Source organism: Hemitrygon akajei, chromosome 9 (assembly GCF_048418815.1).
Source record: "Hemitrygon akajei chromosome 9, sHemAka1.3, whole genome shotgun sequence".
Classification (NCBI taxonomy): Eukaryota; Metazoa; Chordata; class Chondrichthyes; order Myliobatiformes; family Dasyatidae; genus Hemitrygon; species Hemitrygon akajei.
Window position 1 is genome coordinate 29167689 of NC_133132.1, and position 27863 is coordinate 29195551.

Sequence of the window (27863 nt, forward strand, 5' to 3'; positions counted from 1 at the left end):
CATGATTAATAAACCTGCAGGTGATACCAAGTTGGTGGTACAGTGGACCCTGAACGAGGTTTGTCAAAGATTTCAAGAAGATATAGCTCAACTGGGAAAGTAGCAAAGGGAATGGCCAATGGAATTTAGTGAATTATGTCATTTGGGAAATTAAACCAGGGTAAGATATACAGAGTGAATGGCAGGACCCTGGGTAGTGCTGTTGAACAGTGAGACTTCGAGATACAATTGCATTGTTCCATTGAGATGGGAACAGTGTAGGCAGGATTGCGAGGGCAGAGTATAGCACTCTCGCTTTTATTGGCCAAGGCATAGAGTACAAGGGCCAAGACATTATGTTTTACAAAATGTTGGCTGGGGTTCAGGAAAGATGTGATTAAGCTAATGAGGGTACAGAAAAGATTTCCAATGATGTTGCCTGGATCAGAGAGTTCGAGCTGGAAGGAGAGACTGGATAGATTGTGATTATTTTCACTGGAGCAAATGGAGATGGGGATACAGTATTCAAAATCAGTTTCCTGTGGTTCATGTGTCATGGCTTTCCCATGGTAGAAATGAGGACATAGGCTTAAAGGGAGTTGGGGGGGGGTTGATATCCAGAAAGAGCAGTTAGAAGGGGTGTTGAAGAGAGAGGGAGCAATAACAGAGGCAGGTGATGAGGTATTTAAATAAGTAAGGAACAGAGGGATGTGGAATTAATGCAGGCAATGCAATTAGTATGGGTGGACATCATGGTTGTAGTGGGCTGAAGGGCCAGCTTCTATACTATGAACTATGTATTCCTTTCATCCTAAGCTGCTCCAGTTTTTGTTTGTTTGAGATGTAGTCACAAAATTATTGGAAGAAAATAGAGGTAGGGTATTTCTCAACTAGATACTCATAAGCTGACTTGCTGAGGTCTCTAATTTAACAGTTTTCTTCTCAAGGTTTCCTTGAAAGTACCTTTCTGAAATAATTCTTATTTATACAAGGCCATCAATCAGGAGCCTGATGGATTACTTTATAGAGTTACGAACAGCAGAGATAGGATAGATGGTCTTTTTTTCTCAGTGCAGGGAAGAATGGAACTAGAACAGAGATTTATAGAGGGGGAAAAAATTTGAAAGGATTCAGAAGGGCAAGTTTTTCCACATGGAGGGTGTGGTTATCTGGAACGAGCTGCCGCAGAATATGGTAGTGGCAGTTACAATATTTCAGAGGTATTTAGATAGGAAAGGAGTAGAAGCATAGAGACTTCAGACAGGTAAAATGTGGACAAGATAGTCCAAAAGGGCCACTCCTCTGCTGTACAAATCTATGATTCATGTGCACTCAAATCCCTCTGGCCCCATTTTGCATATCTGTCCAGGGAGATTAATTGAACCATCTACTGGAGTGTCTTTAACACTGAAGTATGCAATGATATTTAAGTAATCCCTCTGGAGAAACATTTGATGGTTGCATGTGTTTGGGGAGAGGACCTTTAGTGTCCAGTCAAAACAACTGAATGAAATAAACGATCTTCAGCTATTGTAAATCTGTGTTCGCCTGTCAATTGGCAAAACTACAGCTGGAAATTTTAAATCCATTTGAATGAGGTCAGTCTTTATGTATAGTTTACATAAATTCTATTGCTCTTTTATTTTCCTATAAACCCTTGCAAGAAAATGATTCTCAAGGTAGTATATGGTGACTTGTATGCATTTCAATAATAAATTTACTTTGACTTTGATAACAACATCAGCTTCTCCAATCTTTCCATAATACTTTCATCCATTTTCTCTGGTACCAGTCTAATAAATATTTTCCAGGCCTCGATGTTCAGTGCATCACAGCAAGTTCAAGTATTGCAGTGTCAGCTGATATTTGCGCACGATTTCTAAACACACTCGACTTAATGAAACACACTGCACCGTCACCTTATACATCGATTGTTTAAGCAACAGAAGATGGAGCAAATCCTGATGTGCATAGTGATTTGAAGTTGTTATACTTTTGGTTGCTTTGGTGCTATTTCCCTGTCCCATCCTCAACATTGCATCATGTTGAGTCACAGGATTTAGTTGTGCTGGATTGAATGCAGTGCCCATCAATAACAATGGGTAGGGTAGGGTAGGGAGTAACAAATCAAGGTCAGATTTAGCTCTGAGCATTGCCTCTACAGTTTGAAGCAATGTCCACACAAATGTAGCAAAAGGAACCGGAGATTATGCAAGGTTTCAAAGAACTGCAGAAAGCCAAATCACTGTAAAGCTGATGCCCTTTTGCATTTTTTTTTAAAACAGAAATTCCAGAGAAATTAGTGAAGAGATAACAATCTTGATCCTCCCAATAACTCATACAGGCCAGCTGGTTTTCTTCTCCCTTGATTCATGTTTCCCATCCCCCTTACCATCCTCCCCCCAACAATCTGCATATCATCCATCCCCTCCCTCATCTATCTTGTTCTAAAGAACCACCGTCCTACCCCATTTTGTGTTAGAACAGATCGGCAAACTTAACTTTGTCTCAGTCCTGATGGTGGATCCTGACCCAACCTCTTGTCTCCACAGCACCCCTTGAATTCTTCCAGCATATTTTTTGTTCCAAATTCCAGTGCCTTTAGTTTCCTTTCATTTTTTAAAAATCCATTAAATATTTATTCCCTAGAGCATCAATTGAATGAAGGTCAATAAGGCTCTGTGAAAACACTAGTGAATTTTTTTTTTTAAAAAACAGAAATCGGATTAGGTGATAGAACAATAGGGAGAAGAGATGGGAAATTTGATGCTAATGCTACAGGTAAACTCTTTTTACCCAAATGGAAGGAATTAGTGCAAATTGAATGGACATTAAATTCAGAGAGGAAAAGGCACATGTACAAGAATGATCAGAATACAGCCCAAATGAAGCAGATTCTTAGGGTTGATCATACTAAATTCCAAAATTTTTGCATTCATATGCACATTGAATGAGTACTCAAAAAATAAACATTTTAAATTCAACAAGACAGCAAATAGCTCACTGGACATTTCATTTCTTGGAAGTATCCTCTTCCTCATGATAGCCCCATGTTATGATAAATGGAAATAGGAAATATGAACTGCACAGCCTCAATTCAGTAACACAAGTGTTAATTCTTCCATTACATCAGCTTAATAAAAGTGATCTTCCTAAGCTGTAATGTTTTTAATAATCAGAATTGAAAATTTCACCATCCTCGAAGCAACAACTTTACTTGGAGAACTTTACTGCCCTTCTGCACAAGATTTTGGCGTTAGTTTTGCATACTTGGCTTTTCCCCGAGCTTGTTCTTATATTTTATCTTGATTAATGCTCAACTGTAGAGTTATAAACTGAGTCTTCAGTAAATTAAGTGACTGCTAGATAAATAGGACAACTTATTGCATGGAATCAGAAAACTAGCAATCCTGAAATGTCAGAAAACAGGTTTACTAAAGGAAGATTATATACATACAGAGCAAGGTGACATTTGTAAACACACCTAAAGATATTCAGCAATGGCCTGCTGTGTAGAATTCCATTCTTAAACCAGTCACTTCAGTCAAAATCAACTGTCCATTAAAGCTAGACACACAAGAGTGAAAGCCAGTCTGTAAGAGAGATAGTGCAAAGGATTCCATTGGAGAACCATGAATGATTTTGTTAAAAATACGTAGTGAATCAGTCCTTTCCAGCTCCTGTGCATTCTTGCCACTTCCTCAAATGGAAAAGGCCGTTCTCCTGCCATTACAGGGCTCAGCAGCTTAAGGCTTCCTTCCTTTCTTGCGCAAAGACTGTCCTTCTCCAGAGAACGCAATGAACCTGCTAGTCCCAGAGTCCTGCACAAATACAAATGATTGTGAAAATTTAAACACAATTCAGCCTTGCTTCACAGTCAAAGCTAAGCATTTCCCCAAAGAGAGATAGCGCACAAGATTGCCATGCTGGAGTGTGGCCCATGACTGCTTTAAAGTAATCCAAGTAATTACAGGAAGAATTAGCAATCAACAAGTCAACTGCTGTGATGAGTGAAGATATTGAGCAATGTTTTTGTTTAATAAACTCAGTTAAAACTGTACAAGTTCTCAGACAACAGGGATCTACAGAAAGCAGTGAACTCACACGTGTTAATTCTTCCATCAACTTAATAAAAGTGATCACTTTCTAAAGCTTTAATCTTCAAGTCTGAATTGAAAAATTTCATATATTCATGTACAATTTGCAGTTTTCATATGGATGAAATGGCAAAACAGTGCTGATTACAAAACATTGATATTACTGCAAATGCTGGAAATCTTAAACAAAATACAGCAAATGCTTTAAATATTGAAAAAGATCAGACAGTATCTGTGAAGATTGGAAAAGTAAACAGAGCTTGTTTTCCAGTCTCTGTTACTCTCCACTAGAACTGCCCGGTCTTTTTAGAATTTCTTGTTTCATTGCATGAGGTTAATGCTGCTTGGTGAAAACCTAGTCTTTTTCTACTAATCATATTTGTGTGTGAATTGAAGTGGTTGGCCTCAATCTGCAGATAACAAGCAGTAATCTGAACCACAAGGATGGGTGGAAAGTTGAAATAAACATCAGACAGCTCATTATTATAATGGTTAACCTTGTCGCAACTTGTACACTTGGTGTGAAAGTAGGTGAGGAGTTTTATGGCAAGCTCTCCTCAGGCCATGGGCCAGGTTGCCGTCCACCTCCATCTGCACCTACACTGGGTTTTTAGGATCTCAAAAAATCCAGCAACTGAAGGGGGAGTTGAAAGGCCAGAGCCAAAAGTTAAATACTTTCACAGGACTGCTTGTGGAAGCAGGAATTTTGGCCACCAGAGCTACATTGAATATGTCCAATCCTTTTGCAATCAATCTTCCTATAACAAGATCCAATCCACATCACCTCCTACTCTGACTCAACCAACTTTCTCCCCCAATTAACTCTCCCTGTGTGGAAAACCACCCTGCCCTCCATCTACCTGGCTGCACCAATGATCAGGGAATTAAAATTATCTTGCATTTAAGTTGGATTGGATTTAGGTTTCCTTGCCTGGCAAACATCTCAAAAATCAAACAACACACACAAAATGCTGGTGGAACGCAGCAGGCCAGGCAGCATCTATAGGGAGAAGCACTGTCGACGAAGTGTCCTGACGAAGGGTCTCGGCCCGAAACGTCGACAGTGCTTCTCCTTATAGATGCTGCCTGGCCTGCTGCGTTCCACCAGCATTTTGTGTGTGTTGTTTGATTTTCCAGCATCTGCAGATTTCCTTGTGTTTGCCTCAAAAATCAAACACTAACTTTTCACCCTTAAAACATCCATTAGCTGTTTTATAGAGCAACTCTTCACAGCAAGTGAGGATTATTACATGAAAGTGGTGTTAGAGCAACAGATCATCTATGATTTTATTGAATAACATAACCTATGTGAGAGGACAAATGGCTTTGCCACATCTTTCTTTCTTATAATGTTTGAAAGAATTACACATCAATTATTGTCGAGTCAGGTTTAGCAAAAACCACTCCACCTCAAGACCCTGGCTCAGCCATATCTCGAGTTTCAAGGTTTTTACCCTCCCATTCCACTCCCCTAGTATCCAGCACATGGACTTCATAATATTGAACAACTAACTGAACTTTTAGATGTAGAATTCAGAACTACAGCCGTGTTAATGCATTTATTTTACACAAGGTCAGGGATGCCAAAGAACATAAAAGAACAACCTAATTCTGCACGTGACACAGAGGTACTCCATTTGCAGAATGAGTATCCGAGTTCACATTTCACAGCAGCACCATTCCTCTTCTTGATTTCAAATTTCACAGGGCATACAAGTGAAGCTGTTTGGCCAAGGTGAGCCAGCAAACCCAGTCCCACTGACACCTTGTGGCTCAGTTCAGTAGAAAGAATTCCAATAGAATACATGATCAATATCCTTTTAAAATTCACATCAGATTTCCAGCAGGAGCACAAAGGCTGATAGCAAGTGCACCTTCTATTAGCAAGAGCAGCTCCACTGTTAAACATTTAGAAACAGAACCATTACAAACCAACACAATGATCATTTACATACAACATTCACTCACCTCTTCTACTTGCTTTGGCTGTGGCCGTGAATTCCGGATGAAAGTAATTTTTCCTATTTTGAACTCATAGTTTGGAATTCCTCTGTTTGATCAATGGCAAAAGTAAAAGTTAGTCTGCAGTTACAACTGACACAGTCCTGCAATTATGAATACAAAATCTTAAGCTTTTTTAATATATTTGTACTGTAAATACTTGGACACAAAGTATAATTAGGCACTGTTATCTGTCAGAAAGTTGTAGACACCAACAAACTGCAAGAACTGATCACCTGCCAAAAGATCATTAAACTGCACTGTTAATCATTTCTCATTCACCTCCCAGTTGACTATATCCAACATCGTGCATTTTCATTTACACTAAAACAGGTAAATAAATTCAATGGGCAAATGGACTAATTCTGCTCCTATGTCTTGTAGCATTATGGTTAATTGAATTAACTATTACTTACATCCTTCATATACATTAGTAGTAACAATCTTTACATTTCGTCTCTGTCTAAATGCACAAGTTATAGTAATTTGTAATAAAAAATAGTATGTACAACAGAACAGTCAATATAACAGAAATACAGTTGTATCAGCATGAATTAAACAGTCTGATGGCCAGGTGGAAGAAGCTGTCCCGGAGCTGGTTGGTCCTGGCTTTTACGCTGTAGTACTGTTTCCTGGATGGTAGCAGCTGGAACAGTTTGTAGTCGGGGTGACTCGGGTCCCCAATGATCCTTCAGGCCCTTTTTACACACCTGTCCTGAACAATGGGAAGTTCACATCTACAGATGCACTGGGCTGTCCTGAGTCCTGTGATTGAGGGAAGTACAATTCCCATAAGAGGCAGTGATGCAGCCAGTCAGGATGCTTTCAGTCTTGCCTCTATAAAGTTCTTGGATTGGGAGGCCCATACCAAACGATGTCATGACTTTTTCACCACACAGCCGGTATGTACACCCCACGTGAGATCCTCGGTGATGTGTACACCGAGGAACTTAACACTGTTCACCCTCTCAACTCCAGATCCATTGATGTCAATAGGGGTTAGCCTGTCTTCATTCCTCCTGTAGTCTACAACCAGCTCCTTTGTTTTTGCAACATTGGCAACCTACCTAGCATGCAGTCATTCCCTACATTGTATTAGTATCAATACGCTATAAAAATTTCATCAGCTTTCAGTGCAGTCATGAAAATATCACTTGGAATGCAAGTTCTGATATATAGTACATGTGCATTATCTTTTAGTATTTCAAAATTTCAATCACAACCCATGCACAGAGAAAAATCAACACATAGCAAAATGTGAAAGACAGAATATCTTTGGCTCAAATTTCTCGATCTTAGTTCTCCAAAAGTCAATGGCTGCATCAGTAATGGTTTGATAATAGGTTATCCACCCATCTCAAACACACTGGGTACACAAAGCAATAAGAACGGGAAGATCAGCATAATTGCCTTTATGTTGAAATGAGCCTTACTTTTTCTTAATCAGGAAATATTTTTAATCTTTCTCCTCTTATCTGAGCCCCTCCTATTTTCATGGTCTTATGACGATAAATATCTAACAATTATACATAGTTTGAAAAAAAAAATTGGTGATGCAATGTGAAAATAAATTAGTTTAGCATCCAATCAAAGCTGTGAATAAGCATCTACAATCACCATGCCATTTTTCCCCCCAACAAATCAACTGGTAAAATTATATCTGACTTCTGGAGAAACTTCTGCCAAGCCCAATGTCTTATACAATGAATGGAATATCTATGGGCCATCTTTCCTTGTAAGATGCTTTGTCCCCTCTTTACCCCTTGATCATATCACTATCTCTGATCACTATTAGAAGTCCTAACAAAACATGCTTGCAGTGATAAAATAAATGGACACAAAAAAAAAAAAGACAGTTGAAAACTCAAGTTAGTGGTGTGGATCCTGTTAAACCAGAAGGTCTCAAAAGATGGAGCATGACTACTTTGGTACATTCATGAAAATACCAAGGACAGCCATCCACGACACAGACATCCAGCAGTTGATCATGTCCAACCCCAGTTTGTTTTCAGACGTTCACCTTTTAATATCTTCAGGGTTGATTTGTGCTGGACTGGGATCAACTCCTTTCTTTTTTCCATCTAGTCGGTTGCCAGCACCAGTGAATGGCTGAGAAGACAAAACCAGGGCAATGTGTGACTGTATGAGCCTGTTAATTCTCATCAAATCTGTTGTCTGGTTTTAAAATTGGATCGAAGTGACATCAGACGTGACCAGCAAGTTCAGGAGAAACAAGGGATGCTTTACCAGTTCAGCAATAAATGAACATTCTGCTATTCATTCTGAGGATTTTGATAATTTTATTTTAAGATTCAAGATTATTTCTCGTCATTCTTAAGTACATGAATGTAAAGGAGAACAAAATGATTGCTAATCCAGATCCGATGCAGCTTTAAAAAGTAAGCATAAAAGCATAATAAATATAAAAGCAATCCGATTGCTGAGCGTGGCCGTATATTCACAAAGTGACAAAGTATACAAGGTGACTGACAGGAAATGATAGTGACAAATGACTCTAGTCAAGAGGAACTGTTCTAGGCAGCAGCAGGGCAGATGAAAACACAGTGGACAGCAACTGTGTCAGTGAAGGTATGAAATGTGAAGTGTAAGCTTAAAGTGGCAGTGCATGGGGGTGGGGGGGGATAAAGGGTGCTGAGAGGCTGATGTAGTTGTAATGCTGGGGGTGGGCAGGGTTAATGGATGTAGGTATTAATCAGCTTGACAGCATGGGGGAGGTAACTGTTTTTGGGCCTAGCAGTCTTGGTATGGATACACATAGCTTCTTCGTTGATGGCAGTGCAGTAAATGAGTTTATCAGTCAGGTGAAGTTTATACAGTTGTAATCAAATCAGGAAACAACAACTGGGAGTTTTGGGATATGTACTGAGGAAAGAGAAGCTCGAACATCTTGCAGTGACATGAAAATGTGATGGAAGAAAAAGTCACAGTCAATGTCACATTACATTCATGAGTTAGATCAACGGATGGCAGGCAAAAGTTTAAGAGCTTATTAGAACTTCTCAAATTAAAGAAAGATAGAAGACCACGAATGCCTATGTCAAATGACATGGCACATAATGATGATATTCCAAAATTTGTTAGCCTTCCTACTGTCAGGATTGGGTACGGGGTCAGGAGAGGGGGCAAGAATTTACACGTTAATATAATTTGTCAAAAGTGTATCCATTTCTATGAAATTATTACTGGTAGAAATCAGCAGTCAAGCAGCATCAGTTTGGGGCAAGAGATGCTTCAGCAATTTGGGTTGAGTCTCTGCATCATGCATCAGTACAGGGGGGTAGTGAGTGTAAAGGAAAGTTGGTACTTATGTGCTGGGACAGTCAGGACAGGAGCAAGTGCATGTTACGTGGATCCAGGTAAGGGGGTGGTGATGGGAAAGGTGAACATATACAGAAACCCTGGCTGGACTGATGGGAATGGGAAAGCAACAAGTGTGGACTGGGTTCTGTGAAACTGGAATTTCAGTGTTCACTCCATTGGTCTGCAGGCCACCCAAATGGAATACAAGATGCATCGAGTTTACACTTGGCCTCTGACCATCGATCATCTCTTTGTTTATACAAATTTTTTTTTTTAAAAATCACTATTCCAACATTAATCCCACTTTGTTTTGTTCTCCCAACATTCTTGTCAACTCCGCGTCACCCAAAAGATTATATTGCTCATCTACACCAGGGAAATTAACCTACCAATTCGCAGGTCTTTGGGATGTGGGAGGAAACCAAAGCACCTGGAGGAGACCCTCACAGACAGCACCCAGTTCTCTGGCATTGTGAGGTAGTGGTTCTACTAGCTCTGTCACCCAAAGAAAGTTACACCCCATGCGACCTGCAGATCAAGCATCTCATGCTCCACCTGCTCTGTCAGCCAGAATGGTCTATTCCTGCTCCAAATTCATATGTATGTAATGGCAAGAATAGAACAAGATCTGCATTTGATGCTCAAAACATATTGTATAGGCACTGCAAATAGAAAAGCACCTAGCTTAGCAGAGTGCTCTACAACAAAACTAGAATTCCCAGCTAATCCATTGCAGAACACAAAGTGTTTCATTTTCTACTGTACTTACCCGGAACCCCAAGTCAATGGGCACAAAGGCAGTGTGATCAGCTTCAAGATCCTAGAAACAGGATTATCCATATATTATCAGACAATGGAAATACAGTCAAAAACAAAACAGGCATGTTAAAGTTATGCTGCTATTTAATGATTATAATACAGGAGATAAATCAAGATCCAAATGTCTATTTTTTTAAATCACATGACTTCCATAGCAGTAAGTAATCAAAAACCTAAGTGATCGATAAGGTTTGTTTATCTTTTTTAAAGGAATCTTGTTTCAGTTTTGAATTCCAGTTAGCTGGTTTTGAAAGATCACTTAACAAAATGAAAACAAGATAAAAACCAAACGAAAGCCTGGAGAATGGAGGCTGGAAGCCCGTCTGTGTGTGTGGGAGGGAGGGAGGGAGGAAGGAAAGGGGATTGTTCTGTTGTTGTTGTTGTTTTGTTGCTTGTTGTGTTCTGTTTTGTTGTGTTCCACATTGTTCTGCTGAACATTGTTGGTACCGAATTGTGTGGCTACATTTGTGGGTTGCGCAAAGCACACAACCTAGGTTGCACTGATTGTCCGTGCAACCAACACACTGCACCACATGTTCCAAAGTACATGTGACAAATCTAAATGCGAAAATCAGGTTGTAAAGGAAAAGATAACTTTATGTGGAGCTACACAATATGACACTGTGCTCTGCGCTTTTTTTTTGAAATAGTGCATTTTTTTTTTAAAACATCAAGAAAGCTGATGGGTCCCTAGACGTAATTATCTATCCACGGAGTAACACCTCCGACAAACAGAGAGATATCAGCCTAGAGTTTTGTACTCAATTATTCATGTTTCTGACAGCCATAATATGGGTAAAAGTTACTTCAAAACCCTTTTCATATCTGACAGATATACAATTCTATATTGTCCGTAACATACTGCCTAAGAATTACAAACGTCTGTAGTTAATGTATTCCATACCGAGGTGTCTTCAGGCTGGTAATGCCTTTCAGGCTCCTTGTAACCCAATGGGGCATCAAAATCCACCTGCACAAAGAGAAAATATAAACCATGAATTTAGACAACGTTGGACAAAGAGAAATAGCAGATAAGCAGATGGTCCAGATTCATGTTTAAAGTACACAACTGGAAATCTCTGACACTATTTGCTCATCACCCATAGCTGGAAGGACCTACAATTGTATAGTACATTTCCAGCCCATTGGCACTCTTTATGGAACAGTTAAAGAGACCAGGTTGCCAGTTAGTACACAGTTTGCACATCTCAGGCATGGAGATAATTGACATTGTATGTCCTACAAAGGATTTTGAAGAGGCTAAAAAAAAAATCAAGTATGATATCCACAGAAATCACATGTACAGTCATGATGCGAGGGCAGTCAGTCTGAATCATGTTTGGTCGCTTGTCACTCAGACTCACTACCAGGATTCATACAGGAATAATGGAGACTTGCGTCTAAAGTCAATGCCTTTAAGAAACTTTAAATAAAGTGGCCACCCAGTGTATGTTCATGGTCTTCTGCTGTTGTAGGCCATCCACTTCAAAGTTCAACGTGTTGGGCGTTCAGAGATGCTCTTTAGTTGTAATGCATGGTTATTTGAGTTAGACATCTTTCTGTCAGCTTGAACCAGTCCGGCCATTCTCATCTGATCTCTCTCATTAACAAAACATTCTTACCCACATCACTGCAGCTAATGCTTTTTTGTTGTGTTTCACAATTGTCTGCAAACTATAGAGACTGCTGTGAACGAAAACCCCTGGAAATCTGAGATACTCAAACCACCCTGTATGTCTCCAACAATCAAAGCTACATTTCTTCCCCATTCTGATGTTTGGTCTGAACAACAATAGTCCCTTGACCATATCCACGAGCTTCTATGCATTGAGTTGCTGCCACATGACTTGCTGATTAGATATTTGCATTAATGAGATCTTGACTACAGGTGTACCTAATAAAGAGGTCACTGACTGTACTGTGAGGCTGGCCCTTGGCCCTTTGAATTTTGACTCCCTCCTCACCCACTCTGAGCACGTGAGAACGGTTGAAATATGTGAGAGATAAGCAACATATTTTGGTGGTGTCTATTATGATATCTCCACATCTTTCAAAGGCAACAAGGTTTTCATAAATTACTTCGAAAAAAGCTGCTAATTCACTTGCACACAAAAGCTAGCAGTGATGTGAAAAGTTCATGATAGTGCAAGGATAACGACAGGCTATAAAAAATAACTCCCTTCGGTTTCTTCAAATAGTGCCATTGATATCTTAAGTCTATTGCGAGGATGAACAGAATCTTGATTTACTAAGCATATGAAAGGTGACACATCTGGTAACGCAGCATTGAAAAAACGAAGAACAATTACATGCTCTATGGCTTACACACACACACAAACTGTTGGAGGAACTCAGCAAGCCGGGCAGCATCCATGGAAAAAAGTACAGTCAACGTTTCAGGCTTATGTGCTCGTCATTCTATCCTACAATTTAAAGTAGTACATAGAGCTCATATATCTAAAGACCAGCTCTCTTGCTATATTGCAGATATATCTCCTTACCGTGACAGATGCAATATTGGAGGGGCTTCATTAATTCATATGTTTTGGTCATGTTTGAGCCTTGAAAATATTGGAAAGATGTATTCCAAACTTTTTCTGTACTTTTTAAAGTTAGTTTTAAGCCTAATCCTTTAACTGCCTTTTTGGTATTGTTGAGGGAAGAACTATAATTTTGGAGCATTCTCAATCTATTTCTCTTATGGCTAGGAGGGCGATCTTGCTTAAATGGAAGGAGACTGCCCCCCCCCCACACATACTCAATGGTTATGTGATGTTATGTCATGTTTCAATCTAGAGAAGATTCTTTGTTCGATTTCCAATTCTAACTAAGATTTTCATACATTGTGGGGACCCTTTCTGAACTATTTTAAAAATCTTTTAACTGTTATTATAATATAGACCTGGGCTATTATTATAAAATACTACAGGTGTCCTGTTTTTCGAACGTTCACTTTACGTCAACTTGCTGTTACAACAGACCCACATTGGTTACCTGTTTTCGTTAACAGAAGGTGTTTCCACTGTTACGAAAACAGTCAGTGCGCCCCAAGCAGCTGAGCTCATCCCCCGGAACTGCATTCTAGCCGGCACTGCTTAAACACATGCCTGTGAGCATCTGTGCTTTATGTCAATTTACTTTGTGCATCTGTTAGCAAGATGAGTTCTAAGGTATTGGAAAAGCCTAAAAGAGCACACAAGGGTGTTACACAGCGTAAAACTAGACATAATAAAGCGTTTCGATTGTGGTGAACAAAGTAAGGATATAGTGAGTTTGGCTAAGGGTTTGTGGAAGTTGACGAAGATGATATTGAAGAGGTTTTGGCATCCCATGACCAAGAACTGATAGATGAAGAGCTGATGAAGAGGAAAGGATAGCAATTGAAGCGGAAAGCAGTAGCGAACGGCCCGAAAGTGAAGATGTCCAAGAACTCAACGGGAAGCAATTGTGAGAGATTTTCACTGCGATTGACAACACTGCAATGATTGCAGAAAAGTATGACTTTAATTTTGAAAGGGTACGTAGGTTTAGGGCAGGTTTGCAGGATGGTTTGAGTGCTTACAAAGAACTGTATGATAGAAAAATGGGTGAGGCTAAGCAGTCAAGCATACTGTTGTTTTTCAAGCCTTCCACATCAGCCACAGCAGACGACGAAACTCGACCTTCGACATTCAGGCAGGCAGACTTAGAAGAAGATGACCTGCCTGCCCTGATGAAAACAGACGACGATGAGATGACACCCTAGTCTCCCACCATCCCAACCTCCTACAACTCAGCCTAACACGCCATCATCAGTGTCCTCACTGTCTTCCCAATTCGGTAAGTGAAACTATACTGAGCGTACGTTATTTCTACTTTATATAGGCTGTCTATTTTTATGTGTTATTTGGTAGCTTCATAGCTTAAAGGTTACTGGAAAAAGTGCTTTTGCCGGGAGCGCTTGCGCCGTGTGTTTTTGTCGCGAGTGCTGCCAAGAGTGCTTGCGTGAGATTTTCACTACAGTGGACAGTGCTGCAATAATTGTGGAAAAGTATTCCGACATTATATAGGCTGTGTATTTATCATATCATTCCTGCTTTTACTATATGTTACTGTTATTTTAGGGTTTATATGTTATTTGCATGATTTGGTAGGTTATTTTTTTGGGTCTGCGAACGCTCACAAATTTTTCCCATATAAATAAATGGTAATTGCTTCTTCACTTTACAACATTCCAGCTTATGATCCGTTTCACAGAAATGCTCTACCTTCAAATAGCAGGGGAAACCTGTATATGGTAAAGTATTCTTTTCTTTTTTTTCCTGAGAGGGAACCACGTTGTCCATGGGAATGGTACCGGAGGATTGGAGGGAGGGAGGCAAATGTTGTCCCCTTGTTCAAAAAAGGTAGTAGGGATAGTCCAGGTAATTATAGACCAGTAAGCCTTACGTCTGTGGTGGGAAAGCTGTTGGAAAAGATTCTTAGAGATAGGATCTATGGGCATTTAGAGAATCATGATCTGATCAGGGACAGTCAGCATGGCTTTGTGAAGGGCAGATTGTGTCTAACAAGCCTGATAGAGTTCTTTGAGGAGGTGACCAGGCATATAGATGAGGGTAGTGCAGTGGATGTGATCTGCATGGATTTTAGTAAGGCATTTGACAAGGTTCCACATGGTAGGCTTATTCAGAAAGTCAGAAGGCATGGGATCCAGGGAAGTTTGGCCAGGTGGATTAAGAATTGGCTTGCCTGCAGAAGGCAGAGAGTCGTGGTGGAGGCAGTACATTCAGATTGGAGGGTTGTGACTAGTGCTGTCTCAAAAGGATCTGTTCTGGGACCTCTACTTTTTGTGATTTTTATTAACAACCTGGATGTGGGGGTAGAAGGGTGGGTTGGCAAGTTGCAGACGACACAAAGGTTGATGGTGTTGTAGATAGTGTAGAGGATTGTCGAAGATTGCAGAGAGACATTGATAGGATGCAGAAGTGGGCTGAGAAGTGGCAGATGGAGTTCAACCCAGAGAAGTGTGAGGTGGTACACTTTGGAAGGACAAACTCCAAGGCAGAGTACAAAGTAAATAGCAGGATACTTGGTAGTGTGGAGGAGCAGAGAGATCTGGGGGTACATGTCCACAGATCCTGAAAGTTGCCTCACAGGTAGATAGGGTAGTTAAGAAAGCTTATGGGGTGTTAGCTTTCATAAGTCGTGGGATAGAGTTTAAGAGACACGATGTAATGATGCAGCTCTATAAAACTCTAGTTAGGCCACACTTGGAGTACAGTGTCCAGTTCTGGTCACCTCACTATAGGAAGGATGTGGAAGCATTGGAAAGGGTACAGAGGAGATTTACCAGGATGCTGCCTGGTTTAGAGAGTATGGATTATGATCAGAGATTAAGGGAGCTAGGGCTTTACTCTTTGGAGAGGATGAGAGGAGACATGATAGAGGTGTACACGATATTAAGAGGAATAGACAGAGTCGACAGCCAGTGCCTCTTCCCCAGGGCACCACTGCTCAGTACAAGAGGACATGGCTTTAAGGTAAGGGGAGGGAAGTTCAAAAGGGATATTAGAGGAAGGTTTTTCACTCAGAGAGGGTTGGTGCGTGGAATGCACTGCCTGAGTCAGTGGTGGAGGCAGATACACTAGTGAAATTTAAGAGACTACTAACAGGTATATGGAGGAATTTAAGGTAGGGGGTTATATGAGAGGCTGGGTTTGAGGGTCGGCACAACATTGTGGGCTGAAGGGCCTGTAATGTGCTGTACTATTCTATGTTCTATCTCCAACCAGCTTTGTCTTGGTAGGGGTATAGATTTTTTTTATAATTATCCATACTAATGTATTTCATCATTATTTTATTTGATAGATCATCAATATGGGATACTGTGATTGTATCACTATGATTTATATATAGTACATTTTGTGCTATCTTATTTTGATTTATAAAAGTATCCTTATGAACTCCGTATTTGTGCATATGAAATTCAATAAAAACATTGGGGGAAGAAAACAAACGTTTCAGGCCGAAACCCTTCGGCAGGGCTGCTGAGTTCCTCCAGCATTTTGTGTGTGTTGCTCAGATTTCCCAGATCTGCAGATTTTCTCTTGTTTGCTCTATAGCTTATCTGGGATTTGAATTCTTGACCATCTAATGCAAGTTAACAATGCTATTGCACTAAGACTGCCACCTTGAATACTTCTGCAGGGCACCTGGTGAGACAACAGCATATTGATAGAACAGGCAACCCCAGTGATCATTAATGGAGAATGTGTGGAGCAGGTTAAGACCTACAAGTATCTGGGAGTACAGTTAGACGAGAAGCTAGACTGGACTGCCAACACAGATGCCTTGTGCAGGAAGGCACAGAGTCGACTGTACTTCCTTAGAAGGTTGGCGTCATTCAATGTCTGTAGTGAGATGCTGAAGATGTTCTATAGGTCAGTTGTGGAGAGCGCCCTCTTCTTCGTGGTGGCGTGTTGGGGAGGAAGCATTAAGAAGAGGGACGCCTCACGTCTTAATAAGCTGGTAAGGAAGGCGGGCTCTGTCGTGGGCAAAGTACTGGAGAGTTTAACATCGGTAGCTGAGCGAAGGGCGCTGAGTAGGCTACGGTCAATTATGGATAACTCTGAACATCCTCTACATAGCACCATCCAGAGACAGAGAAGCAGTTTCAGCGACAGGTTACTATCGATGCAATGCTCCTCAGACAGGATGAAGAGGTCAATACTCCCCAATGCCATTAGGCTTTACAATTCTACCGCCAGGACTTAAGAACTTTTTAAAAGCTATTATTGCTTTTTGAGATAGTGATTTAGATGCATATCATATTTTTTACTGAGTTAAGTATTGTATGTAATTAGTTTTGCTACAACAAGTGTATGGGACATTGGAAAAAAAGTTGAATTTCCCCATGGGGATGAATAAAGTATCTATCTATCTATCCTTACTGTGTGCTATTAAAATATATTCACAAAACTTCAAGACAGAATGAAACTTACGTTCATGTCGCACTCGATGATGGAAACAGCTTTGTCTGGTTTAGTTTCCATGACCCGGAGCTCATAGATCTGAAACACAGAAACTCTTCAAAAGAAACTTTTCCTTTGTGTACGGGCTGGCCAAAGCACAGCATCTCAGTTTCATGCAGTCTGATATAATACACTGAGTTTGTTTAATGGATGTATCTGAGTGACTTAATACATTGTACACAGTGAGACACGTTGTTCAGGCCTGTGGGGAAAAGACATTTTGAACTGGATCATCAACTTTCACTCTACAGTCAGTCGTCTTCCCGACTGTTCTAGATGAACGTTAGCGATATAACATATGTACACCAAAACCAAGGTATGATTGTGGCAGGAAATGTTCTCATGAGGTAACTCTAAAGTTTCCTCCAATATGCCCCAGTCTATATGACTGTGTTAGAGTTCAAGTGAAATTTAAATCTTTAAATGCTCTTTCTGGCCATCTACTTCTGCAGTCCAATTTTAAAACTTCCAGATCAATTTGATCACCAGAAGTCCTTTCTCTGCATCCTCTATCAACAGTGCAGAGCCATGAACGAGGAGTAACTCTAACTTGAAGCTGTGTATCTGTCAGACAGCAGAAGTAATGGAGTTAATGAAAATCCCTGCCCATGGACCACGGACCACTCACCTTCTCATTGTAGTTGATGGCAATGACGTCACCAGTGGTCAAGCAGGCGAAGTTCCTCAGGGCATTTTCTAATCTGAGTTGAACATTAAGGAGAGGACACCAACTGCAGGAGCACACAGCTGAACATTTATCACAAATACTTCCAGCACTGAACTCATGGACAGATTTGAGATAACGTAAGAAAAATAAGGGTTAGCTCCAAGGAAGGATCTTTGACACAAAACATTAATTCTTGACCATTCAAACCAATTTTATTTAATCAGCAGCTTTGCCATCTTCAGAAGTTTTCTGATGACTTTGCCATAGTTGGATGCATCAGCAAGGGAGATGAGGCTGAGTACAGGGCAATAGTGGGAAACTTTGTCACATGGTGCGAGCAGAGTCATCTGCAGCTTAATGTGAAAAAGACTAAGGAGCTGGTGGTGGACCTGAGGAGGGCTAAGGCACCGGTCCTGTTTCCATCCAAGGGGTCAGTGTGGACATGGTGGAGGATTACAAATACCTGGGGATATGAATGGACAATAAACTGGACAGGTCAAAGAACGCCGAGGCTGTCTACAAGAAGGGTCAGAGCCGCCTCTATTTCCTGAGGAGACTGAGGTCATTTAACATCTGCCAGACAATGCCGAGGATGTTCTACGAGTCTGTGGTGGCCAGTGCTATCATGTTTGCTGTTGTATGCTGGGGCAGCAGGCTGAGGGTAGCAGATACCAACAGAATCAACCAACTCATTCGTAAGGCCAGTGATGTTGTGGGGGTGGAACTGGATTCTCTGATGGTGGTGTCTGAAAAGAGGATGCTGTCCAAGTTGCAAGTCATCTTGGACAATGACTCCCATCCACTCCATAATGTACTGGTTAGGCACAGGAGTACATTCAGCCAGAGACTCATTCCACCGAGATGTAACACTGAGCGGCATAGGAAGTCATTCCCACCTGTGGCCATCAAACTTTACAACTCCTCCCTCGGAGTGTCAGACACCCTGTGCCAATAGGCTGGTCCTGGACTTATTTCCACTTGGCATGATTAGCTTATTATTTAATTATTTATGGTTTCATATTGCTATATTTCTTCACTATTCTTGGTTGGTGAGGCTGTAATGAAACCCAATTTCCCTCGGGATCAATAAAGTATGTCTGTCTGTCTGTCATGCCTTGGTAATCTAAGCTTTTCTCTAGATATGAGTCAAAACCTCCAACACTCCCTCAGCAGTGCATTCTAAGTTCCAGCCACTCTTTTTCCTCGGATCCTCTCTAAACTACTAGTCCCTTACCATTTAAGCCCTTAGTTTTAATCATTTCTATTGAGTGGGGGGGGGGGGGGTTGGACGAAGGAAGAGGATTCTCATTGTATACCTTAAATGCATCTTGCAAATTTCAGGCCCCCCTTCAGCCTCCTCTGCACCACAGAAAACTATCACATGTCAAGTCATACACCTCATAACAAAAATGCTCCACTTCTAGACAACATCCCATTGGATCTCCTCTATACCCCCTGTCCAGTACAAACACATCATTCCTATAGAATGATGACCAGATAAGTATATAGTACTCTGGCTTATAACATTTCATAACATTCATAGAAAGGTACAGCACAGAACCAGTTCCTTCGGCCCTTCTAGTCCATGCCGAACCATTTAAACTTCCTGCTCCCATCGACCTGCACCCTGACCACAGCCCTCCATACCCCTACCATCCATGTAACCCTTCAAATTTCTCAAACATTGACATGGAGTTTCCAGTGCTACAAACCAACAAAATCTAATAATAAAACTGATTCTGATTCATCAAAGACAACTTACGACATCAAGTCATACGCTCCTTATTTAGAAGCCACCTAATCTCCATGAAGTAGTAAAATTTTACTTAAAAATATTAATTCAGGCAAAATTCAGTTCTGGAAGATGCACCTTCAGTAATCAAATCGCAATCATTGAGTAGAAACAGTTCTGGACTGCAGAAGGATACACAGCTTTGGGATTGGTGATATCCAGGAAATCTGGAGCCTGCGGTTGAAATTTGGAATAAGTGGCAACCATGAGGTTCACACTCTCTACCTGGACCAGGCCCCCTTCCTCCAGAAGCAGGTTCTGCATCATCTAGAGAGGGGGAAAATATGGGTTAAATCACCAGAACACACTGAACTCTTAGTGCAATATCTACCAACCCAACCAATTAGACAGATGCTTTACATACTTAGCATAACCAGTCAAGTTAACACAAATACTTGCTGCACCCAGAGTGTTAGAGAGATTTATGCACAGGTTTGGCCAACTTAAGATAGCAGTGGATATGCATAACAGTGCCATTTGAATTGGCTGTTTTTTCAATCTACCCATTTTCAACTCTATATCCTTGTCTTCATTCACATTCTAACCATATAATTAAACCAATTAACCTCAGTTTTTAAGCATTTGGTTCACTTAACTTTGTCTTTTTAGTACAAGTTTGCACAATTTTTTCTGCAAAATATTCATTCCTGATTTAAATCCCGAATGATTCTACTCTGATTTTTAAACCTCACATTTGCTTTCATTTCTTTGAGGACTTCCCTAATTCATGATCTACCACCCACAAAGACAAAGGCAACAGGCACTCAATGCCACCATCATTTGCACAATTCCCAGAAAGTCACTTAGAATCTCAGTTTAAAAATATATCTTCCATCCTCTATTCTGGAATTTCCCAACAACAGACAAATCACCAGGACTTCAATAATTCAAGACTGCAGCTCCCGTTCGACAGCATTTAATCCAGCTTTTTCGGTGCCCGCAAGAGCTTCTCAGTATTTTCCCAATTGTATTTTAAGTCAAGTCATTCTCGGTTTCCCATTCTCTAGCTCAGGGTTCGCAATCTTTTTTATGCCATGCACCCAGTAGCAATAAGCAAGCTGTCCATGTACCCCAGGTTGGAAACTCCTGCTTCAAGGAACGCAAGTCAATTTAACACTACTCAAGCTCTGGTTTAGCAAGAGTCACTTCATAATTGGTACACCACCCAACAATTCCCTTAGTGTTTTTTTAAAGATTAACTTTCTTTGTCACATGTACATGAAACACAGTTAAATGCACCATTTGCATCAACGAGCAACACTCAGGATTGAGTCTGCAAATATCTCCACGCTAATTCACTAATCCTAAATGTACATCGTTGGCATGTGGGAGAAAACCAGATCACCCAGAGGAAACCTACACACTCATGGGGAGAAAATACAGACAGTGGCAGGAATTGAACCCCCATCAATGATTGCTGGCACAGCTCTAACCACTACGCAACATGCCCCCCTTTTTAAACCATCCCCAGGCCAGAAAACCTCATATCTGAGACTACTCCTTCAATTCAAATGTCAGGCTTCACTATGAAGATCAGTCGAAGGTACAGAGCAGTGATTTTAAACACCATCATTTCCAGGCATTTGCCAGAGTGGCAGGAACTAATTTTTGAAACATTACTTACCCATTTAAAAATGAAGTCTTCACTTTATGCAAAATATTCTATGGACCTTGCTACAGTGGAAACGTTTGACAACTTTGCACAACAACAGTCACCAATAAGAAAAACAAACAGCTTATCTGGTCCGGTACCACGAGTTGAGGGAACATTGTTGACCTTACTACTAAAAGCAACTGCTTCTTGCCAGCAACACAGAATATTTAAAAGTATATGTTACTGAATTTTAATCTTTTATCCAAAGGACCAACGTGGGTAGGAAAAATGAATTTTAAAATATTTTGTAAATTTATATATAAAGTTTAACAATGTACATTGCCTTAATTCAAATTATTTATCAACTCCTCTGGAGCTGCATACAATGCCCACACAGCTCACTTGAACGCTGTGGTGATACCGTGATTTGACGGTGATAAAGGGATGTCTTAAGTTGGTGGATATTCATACATGTAAGAGGCATACAGGTCAGTTGTTACACTGAGAGTTTGATCCTGGAATTCGTTGTCCCACCGTCAGCTAGACTAGGGTCAACGCAGAGAATCGAGGTCCAGAAGTCATAGCCCGATGGCTGAAGCCTGTAGACTGGAGGCCCAGAAGCCTGCCCTGGAGATGGACTGTCCGTATGCATGGGTGAGAGGGCGGGTGGGAGAAAGGAAAGGAGCATGTTTTGTTGTGTTTATTGTGTTCTGTGTTGTTCTGCCAAACGTGCTGTACTGGCACCAAATTGTGCAGAGACACTTGCAGGCTGCCCTAGCACATCCTCACGTGTGATGGTCGTTAATGTAAATAACGCATTTCACTGTGTGTTTCAATATACACATTATAAGTAAAACTGATTAATTCTCCCTGCAGTCATATTCCACAACAACACGCACTCACCCAGTGAGGCAGGTAACAGATTCCTTCCTCAGCCACAAATTCCAAAACACCACAATGTGTAATTCGGTCAGTTTTCCTATTGGTAAGTTTAAAGAGCATTGGGTATGTGATGTTCAGTCGACCTGCCAATAAAAATAAAATATTATTTCAGTCCAGCCATAAAAGGGAAAACAAGAGGAAGATATATTTCAGGAATAGGGACATGACCATAAAACCTATTGAGCACTGCTAATAAACCACAGGAACTGAAAATTATGAAGTCAAAGACAGGACCTCATATTTTGCTTGAAAAGCCTACAACGCTATAAAAGTTAGCATCAATTTTGCAGTTTCATGGACACTACATCCTTTGTGTTTCTTTCCCACTGCCACCAGGCCATCTAGGTTCTCTCCTGTCATTCATATTACCCCAAAACCCCTCACTATCCGGACTCAACACCCTCACCCCACTTTGTTCCATCTACCTGGGTTTCTGTTCCCTTTGTTCACTTTTCCTATCCCCTCCATCTCCTGGTTCCATCTGCCCATCATTCCTCCCTTATCTGGCGCCATCCATCAACTACCAGCAACTGTCTCACTCCCCCTTGCGGCCAATCTCCTGTCTACACTTTGTTCTGTCATGACCTCAGCCCCCTCCTTCAAGAGAATCGCAAGATCACTATTAATTTGGGTCTTGGACCCAGGAAATGAGAGACAATGCCACGGAGTTGACCATTGTTCTTAGAGGCACCTGTGTGAATTGCAACTCTATAGTACGTGCCAGCTATCAGGGACATGGACACCCTCAGGCAATGTGGTGTGGGGATGGCCTCACCCTACCTTGATTGACATTTACAAATCTTGCCAGCCATGATAAAAAGGAGACTGCTGGAGGCGGTACTCCAGCGACGCACCAGACGGAGACACCATCGCTCATCGCTCCCGTAAGGACGGGAAGCTGTTCGGGAGCCACGTGTGTTCTGGTTCCCCTAGCTAGGGAATTGAGTGGCTGATAACCCTGAAAAGGATTTCGGACTGACAACGAGGAACTCCCGTTCTCGATCTCACGCTTTGAGTCCAGAAGGCTGGCAAGTTTATTTTCTCTATCCAACAAGTGAACACGCAGCGGTCCCTCAAGTGGCAAAAAGCATCCATGAACTGGCGAGACTTTTATATTTCAATTGGACAAATCGTTCAACCCCTAGACAACGATAGAGCTAATTTTTGATTGATTATTACTATACCTATGCTTTAGATTGAGTTTTGACGATGTATATGATCTGAATGTTTTGTATTAACCATACGTTTGTGCCCCTTTATAAATAAAACGTTTGAAAATAGTAGCACCAGGCTCAGCGGACCCATCTATCTTTGCTGATAAGTCACCCGGTTACTGGGGAACGTAACAGTTCCGATGCAGGGTCTCGACCGGAAATCTTGACCATCCCTTAGTCTCCACAATTGATGCTTGATCTACTGAGTTCTCCCAACAGTTTTTTGTGGCAAAAATACCACTTTATACTTTTAAATATGCAATATTAAGCATGCGGAAAGATGACGTGTCACTAGCACCAAATGCTGGACAGAAAACTGTTTTATTTAACAGTGGTACAAGGATGCACAGAGATTCAGGTACTTACTCAGTTGATCCAAGGCAGACGGCGGCATTATTACTGTACAAGTAGAAACAGCAAATACAATGTAAATTAGTATAATACAAAATATTGTGTGTCTTCACACTAAAATAGAGAAACTCAAACACTTTACCCATGTCAAAGTTTTGAAGTAGACACTTCTTACACAGCATGTGAGAGCACTGCAATCTGCAAAATAGGTCAGGAAACCCTTCAACTGTGCCAAGAAGTTGGCACCTTCCCTTTCTGTTAATGTCCAACAGCTGTTGGCTGGTCCACTGACATCAGGAATGGAATATTCCAAGGGCAGAGAAAACAAATTATTGTACCTGGCACCCAACAGCAGCATATTTACCTTTCAATGTAAAGTATAATTCACAGTGATGAGAAGAGTTTTATTATTAACAAGTTCATAACGTTCTCATCATTCCCAATATCTATTTTGTTCTGGGATACCTCTACAGTACCTCTTCAGCTCTGGAATATTGTCCAATGGAATAAAGATTGTGGGAATTCAAAGACAAAGTGAAAGAACCATTGACAACCCAGAGTCCCTTCTTCGTGAGCTGGAATGCAACATAAAGCAATCCAGAGCTTACAAAAATCTACCAATCACAATTTTAGCAGAAGCAGAGATGGATTTCCATATGACCAGGAGGCCATTCAGCCCATCGAGTCTATGACAGCTTGCAAAGCAATTCCTTTTCTCAACAATTTTTCCTGTAATTCTGAGCAAATCCCCCACCAAGATTCTATTACTGATGTACACAGTACAGGCAATTTACATCAAGCAATTAACCTACATAGCCTCTTATCATTCAGGCTGCCACAGGAGAACTTACAAACTGCAAAAGACAGCACTGGAGGTTAGGATTAAACACAAGCAGCAGTTATACAAGCTGACGGATTGTAATAGCCTCACACAGATGCTAAATGATGGTTTGGATGATGGCTGTGGAGCAGTTCAGCTGATTAATAGTTCAGATGGAACTTTCCAATATAGAAATACAAAACTTCAGAGAAAGTAATTCAATAAATTTAAAAAATCCATAGTGCCAAAATCAAAACTTTCTGAAAAAGTAGAATTTGCTTGCCTACCTGTTAACAAAACAACTAGACAATGGGAAAGTGGGTAAAATTCCAACCACTTACTTTTTCCTCCCTTCTCTACATCCGATCGATCACTGCCTGCAAACATCGAGACAGAGTAGCAGCGGTACTGCGTTGAGAAACGATTCCGAAATGCTTGAGGAATTGCTTGGTCGAACATATTGAAGGCAAACTACATTGAAAAGAAATGAGAATTACGAAGAATGTCTCAGAAAAGGTATAACTGCATCAGACTGAGAAAACAAAATCTTTTATGGGTTTGCTTAAAAGTTGGAATAAGATACATCATACTTTCAAGATGTATTTTATCAGAGGGCTCTATTAGCATTCATATCAGTCTTTTTTTCTAGTTACATTGAATGAACTCCAGGAAGGGAGCCTTCAGATCCCATTCCACTTCCTAAATCAGCAAATTCTAAGCTTCCTCGACATTACCAGGTGGCCTCATAAACTGACAGCAAGTCATACATTCAAGCTTTATCATTTCATTCTGTGTACTCATTTGTAACTAACTTTCAGGGTGAAAATAGGGAGTTATTTGTACATTTCCTCAGGTGAGGGCAAAGTAAAATCTTAGCATGAGGTCAAAGAGTAAGGAGGCTTATCTATCCACACAGGGAAAAAGAAATACCAATTTCTCATTCACAAAATCCTATATACACAGGGTCACCTAATAATGTTTAATATCAGAGACTGACATATTCAAACAATTTCTAACCTTACATACTGCAGTATTCAAGCAGAAATGGCGATAGCAAAATACCACTGCCCAAACAAACATGGAGTGATGAGGAGCATTTTTTAATTATAATCACTGTTAGCACAGGCATAATAATTACAGTTGTTACCATATTAAGTGATACGAACTTGTAGTATGTCAACAATTTGTGAACAAACTTAGTGACATTTCAGTTCACAATACCAGCATTCACCGTATAAAGGAATATGATAAAGCATCCACAAAATTACATTCCTCCAACACACTACTCTTTACTCACACTTCACACACCAATTAAGATATGACACTTAGATCAATGTTTTTCTCCAAACTTTTCCAAATGATGCCCCTTAGCAAAATGGCCCCCATCATTAAACAAGAGCATTAACAAAAGTTTACATCAGGTAACATAAGGTTAGTCAGCCTTGAGTGAAATTCAAAAACTGAATGGCCATCCAGCCCCTTGTAATTGAGACACTAAATTAATCATTTTAAAAGTTACATATAACCAGATGACAAGCTGGAAGTACACTCCGATTGACAGAACCAACCTGTCACAGTTTTTGTGGATTCTGAACCCAAAAGATTATAGGCCTAAAATTAAAATATAGGAGGGCAATAGAAGTGGCTTGTCAGTGCTAGGGATTTCAGAATGAGTCCACTGAAAAATACAATGCTATGCACCTGTTACGTTGCCGCCACAAGTGAATTTTTCATTGCACCTGTACATACATGGAGCTGTATGCAAGACAATAAACTCAATTTTGACGTTGATTACAGGTTAAAAATCTGAGATTCAGAAGACCAGACAGTAATGGAATGGGCTAAATATTCTTCCTAATGACCACGACAACCATATTAAGACCCATCCTTCAATACCACTTGGAACACTGCTCAGTAGATAGATTTACTCATTTAAATCTACTTCCCTAGCTACCTACTAGCCAGTGAACAGAGGCTTGGCAGCTCAGATACTATATTTACACTCACTACCATTAGAAGTAGCTCCGACACAAACTTACATCAATTGTAATAGAAATCAGCTAACTTCAAATAAAAACAACTAGGCAATCACCTGGTCGTTTGAGAACACGAACTCTTCCCTCGACTAGCAATGGAGGTAGCTTGTAATTCTTTAACACAAAATCCCTGTCAGTTCCCGCACGCATTCCCAAATCCCAGACATTATAAGGAGGTTCTGTGGGGAATGTCTAAATGCCGTAGGGGTCTCTCACGTTCAACAATGACTGTGCAATCTCTTCACATAACACCCCAACCTTCCCCTCCCCCATACAACACCGGGTCCCCACCTTGCTCACCCCGGCCACCTTACCATCCTTCCTTCTATGCAGCCTCTGACGAGACAATGTGTGGCTAACTGGTTCTTCTGGTGATCTCCTGACCGACACCAATTCCTCCACCGCTCTGCTACACAGGTAAGCACTGCCCGTTCGCCGCCACTGTCCACCGGAACCAGCGCTACAGCCGGGCATGCAGGGAGCCGGCTTCTATTCGCCGAGACCGACGCCGGACCTGTCATTGGGTTCTTTGACACGACCAATCATCTGACGGATTCTAGAATACTCACTGTTCATTGCTCCACTGAAAGCCCTATTGACCAATCAATGCCACACAGTCGGTATGTAGCTGCTTTTCATTGGGTAGTTCTGGTTAGCTTCGACCATTCATACTCGCGCTTACTTACGGAAGGGGAATGTTTAGCGAGCCGGGCTTCAGTATTTGGGAGCCGAAAGATTGGAGAGGGAGAGGGAAAATGAGCATGAGCGAAGGCTGCTGGGGTTGCCGTAGTATCTTGTTAGGTCCGCTAGTATCTTGTTCTTGCCGCATGGATGGTTTGGCCCATCGAGTTAATGCCAGATCCCAGAACAATCCAATCCCGCCTTTCAGATTCAAAATTAAGATTTATTTATCACATGCACACCAAAACATACAGTGAAATGTGTCTTATGCGTTAACAGCCGACAAACCTAGGGATGTGCTGGAGGCAGCCCTCAAACACATACCCATCAATTCCCCTTTCCTGCCAATCACCAATTGTGGGGCTAGTTTACAGAGGGACAAGAGGCTGCAGATACTGAAATCAGTAGCGAAAACCAAACTGCTCGAAGAACTCAGAGAGTTAAGCAGCATCTGTGGGGTGGAAGGAATGGTCGACATTCGGGTCGGGATTTAATTCCACCTGCCAAGAGTCTGCTCAACCTTTCATCTGTTCTATATT

The 27863-nt window shown here is 41.0% G+C and overlaps 1 protein-coding gene across 1 annotated transcript; it reads right to left on the reverse strand.

Annotated features, from left to right (window-relative positions):
* Positions 1–3395: 3395 nt before the first annotated feature.
* Positions 3396–27137, reverse strand: ufd1l (ubiquitin recognition factor in ER associated degradation 1). The gene is made up of 12 exons (XM_073055703.1): positions 26958–27137; positions 24949–25078; positions 23803–23835; positions 22184–22305; positions 19823–19953; positions 17856–17928; positions 17198–17266; positions 11122–11187; positions 10168–10218; positions 8098–8186; positions 6045–6126; positions 3396–3800 (listed from the first exon to the last, which is right to left on the reverse strand). The coding sequence occupies exons 1-12, from the start codon at positions 26958–26960 to the stop codon at positions 3726–3728; spliced, it is 924 nt and encodes a 307-aa protein (XP_072911804.1). The 5' UTR covers positions 26961–27137; the 3' UTR covers positions 3396–3725.
* Positions 27138–27863: the final 726 nt, after the last annotated feature.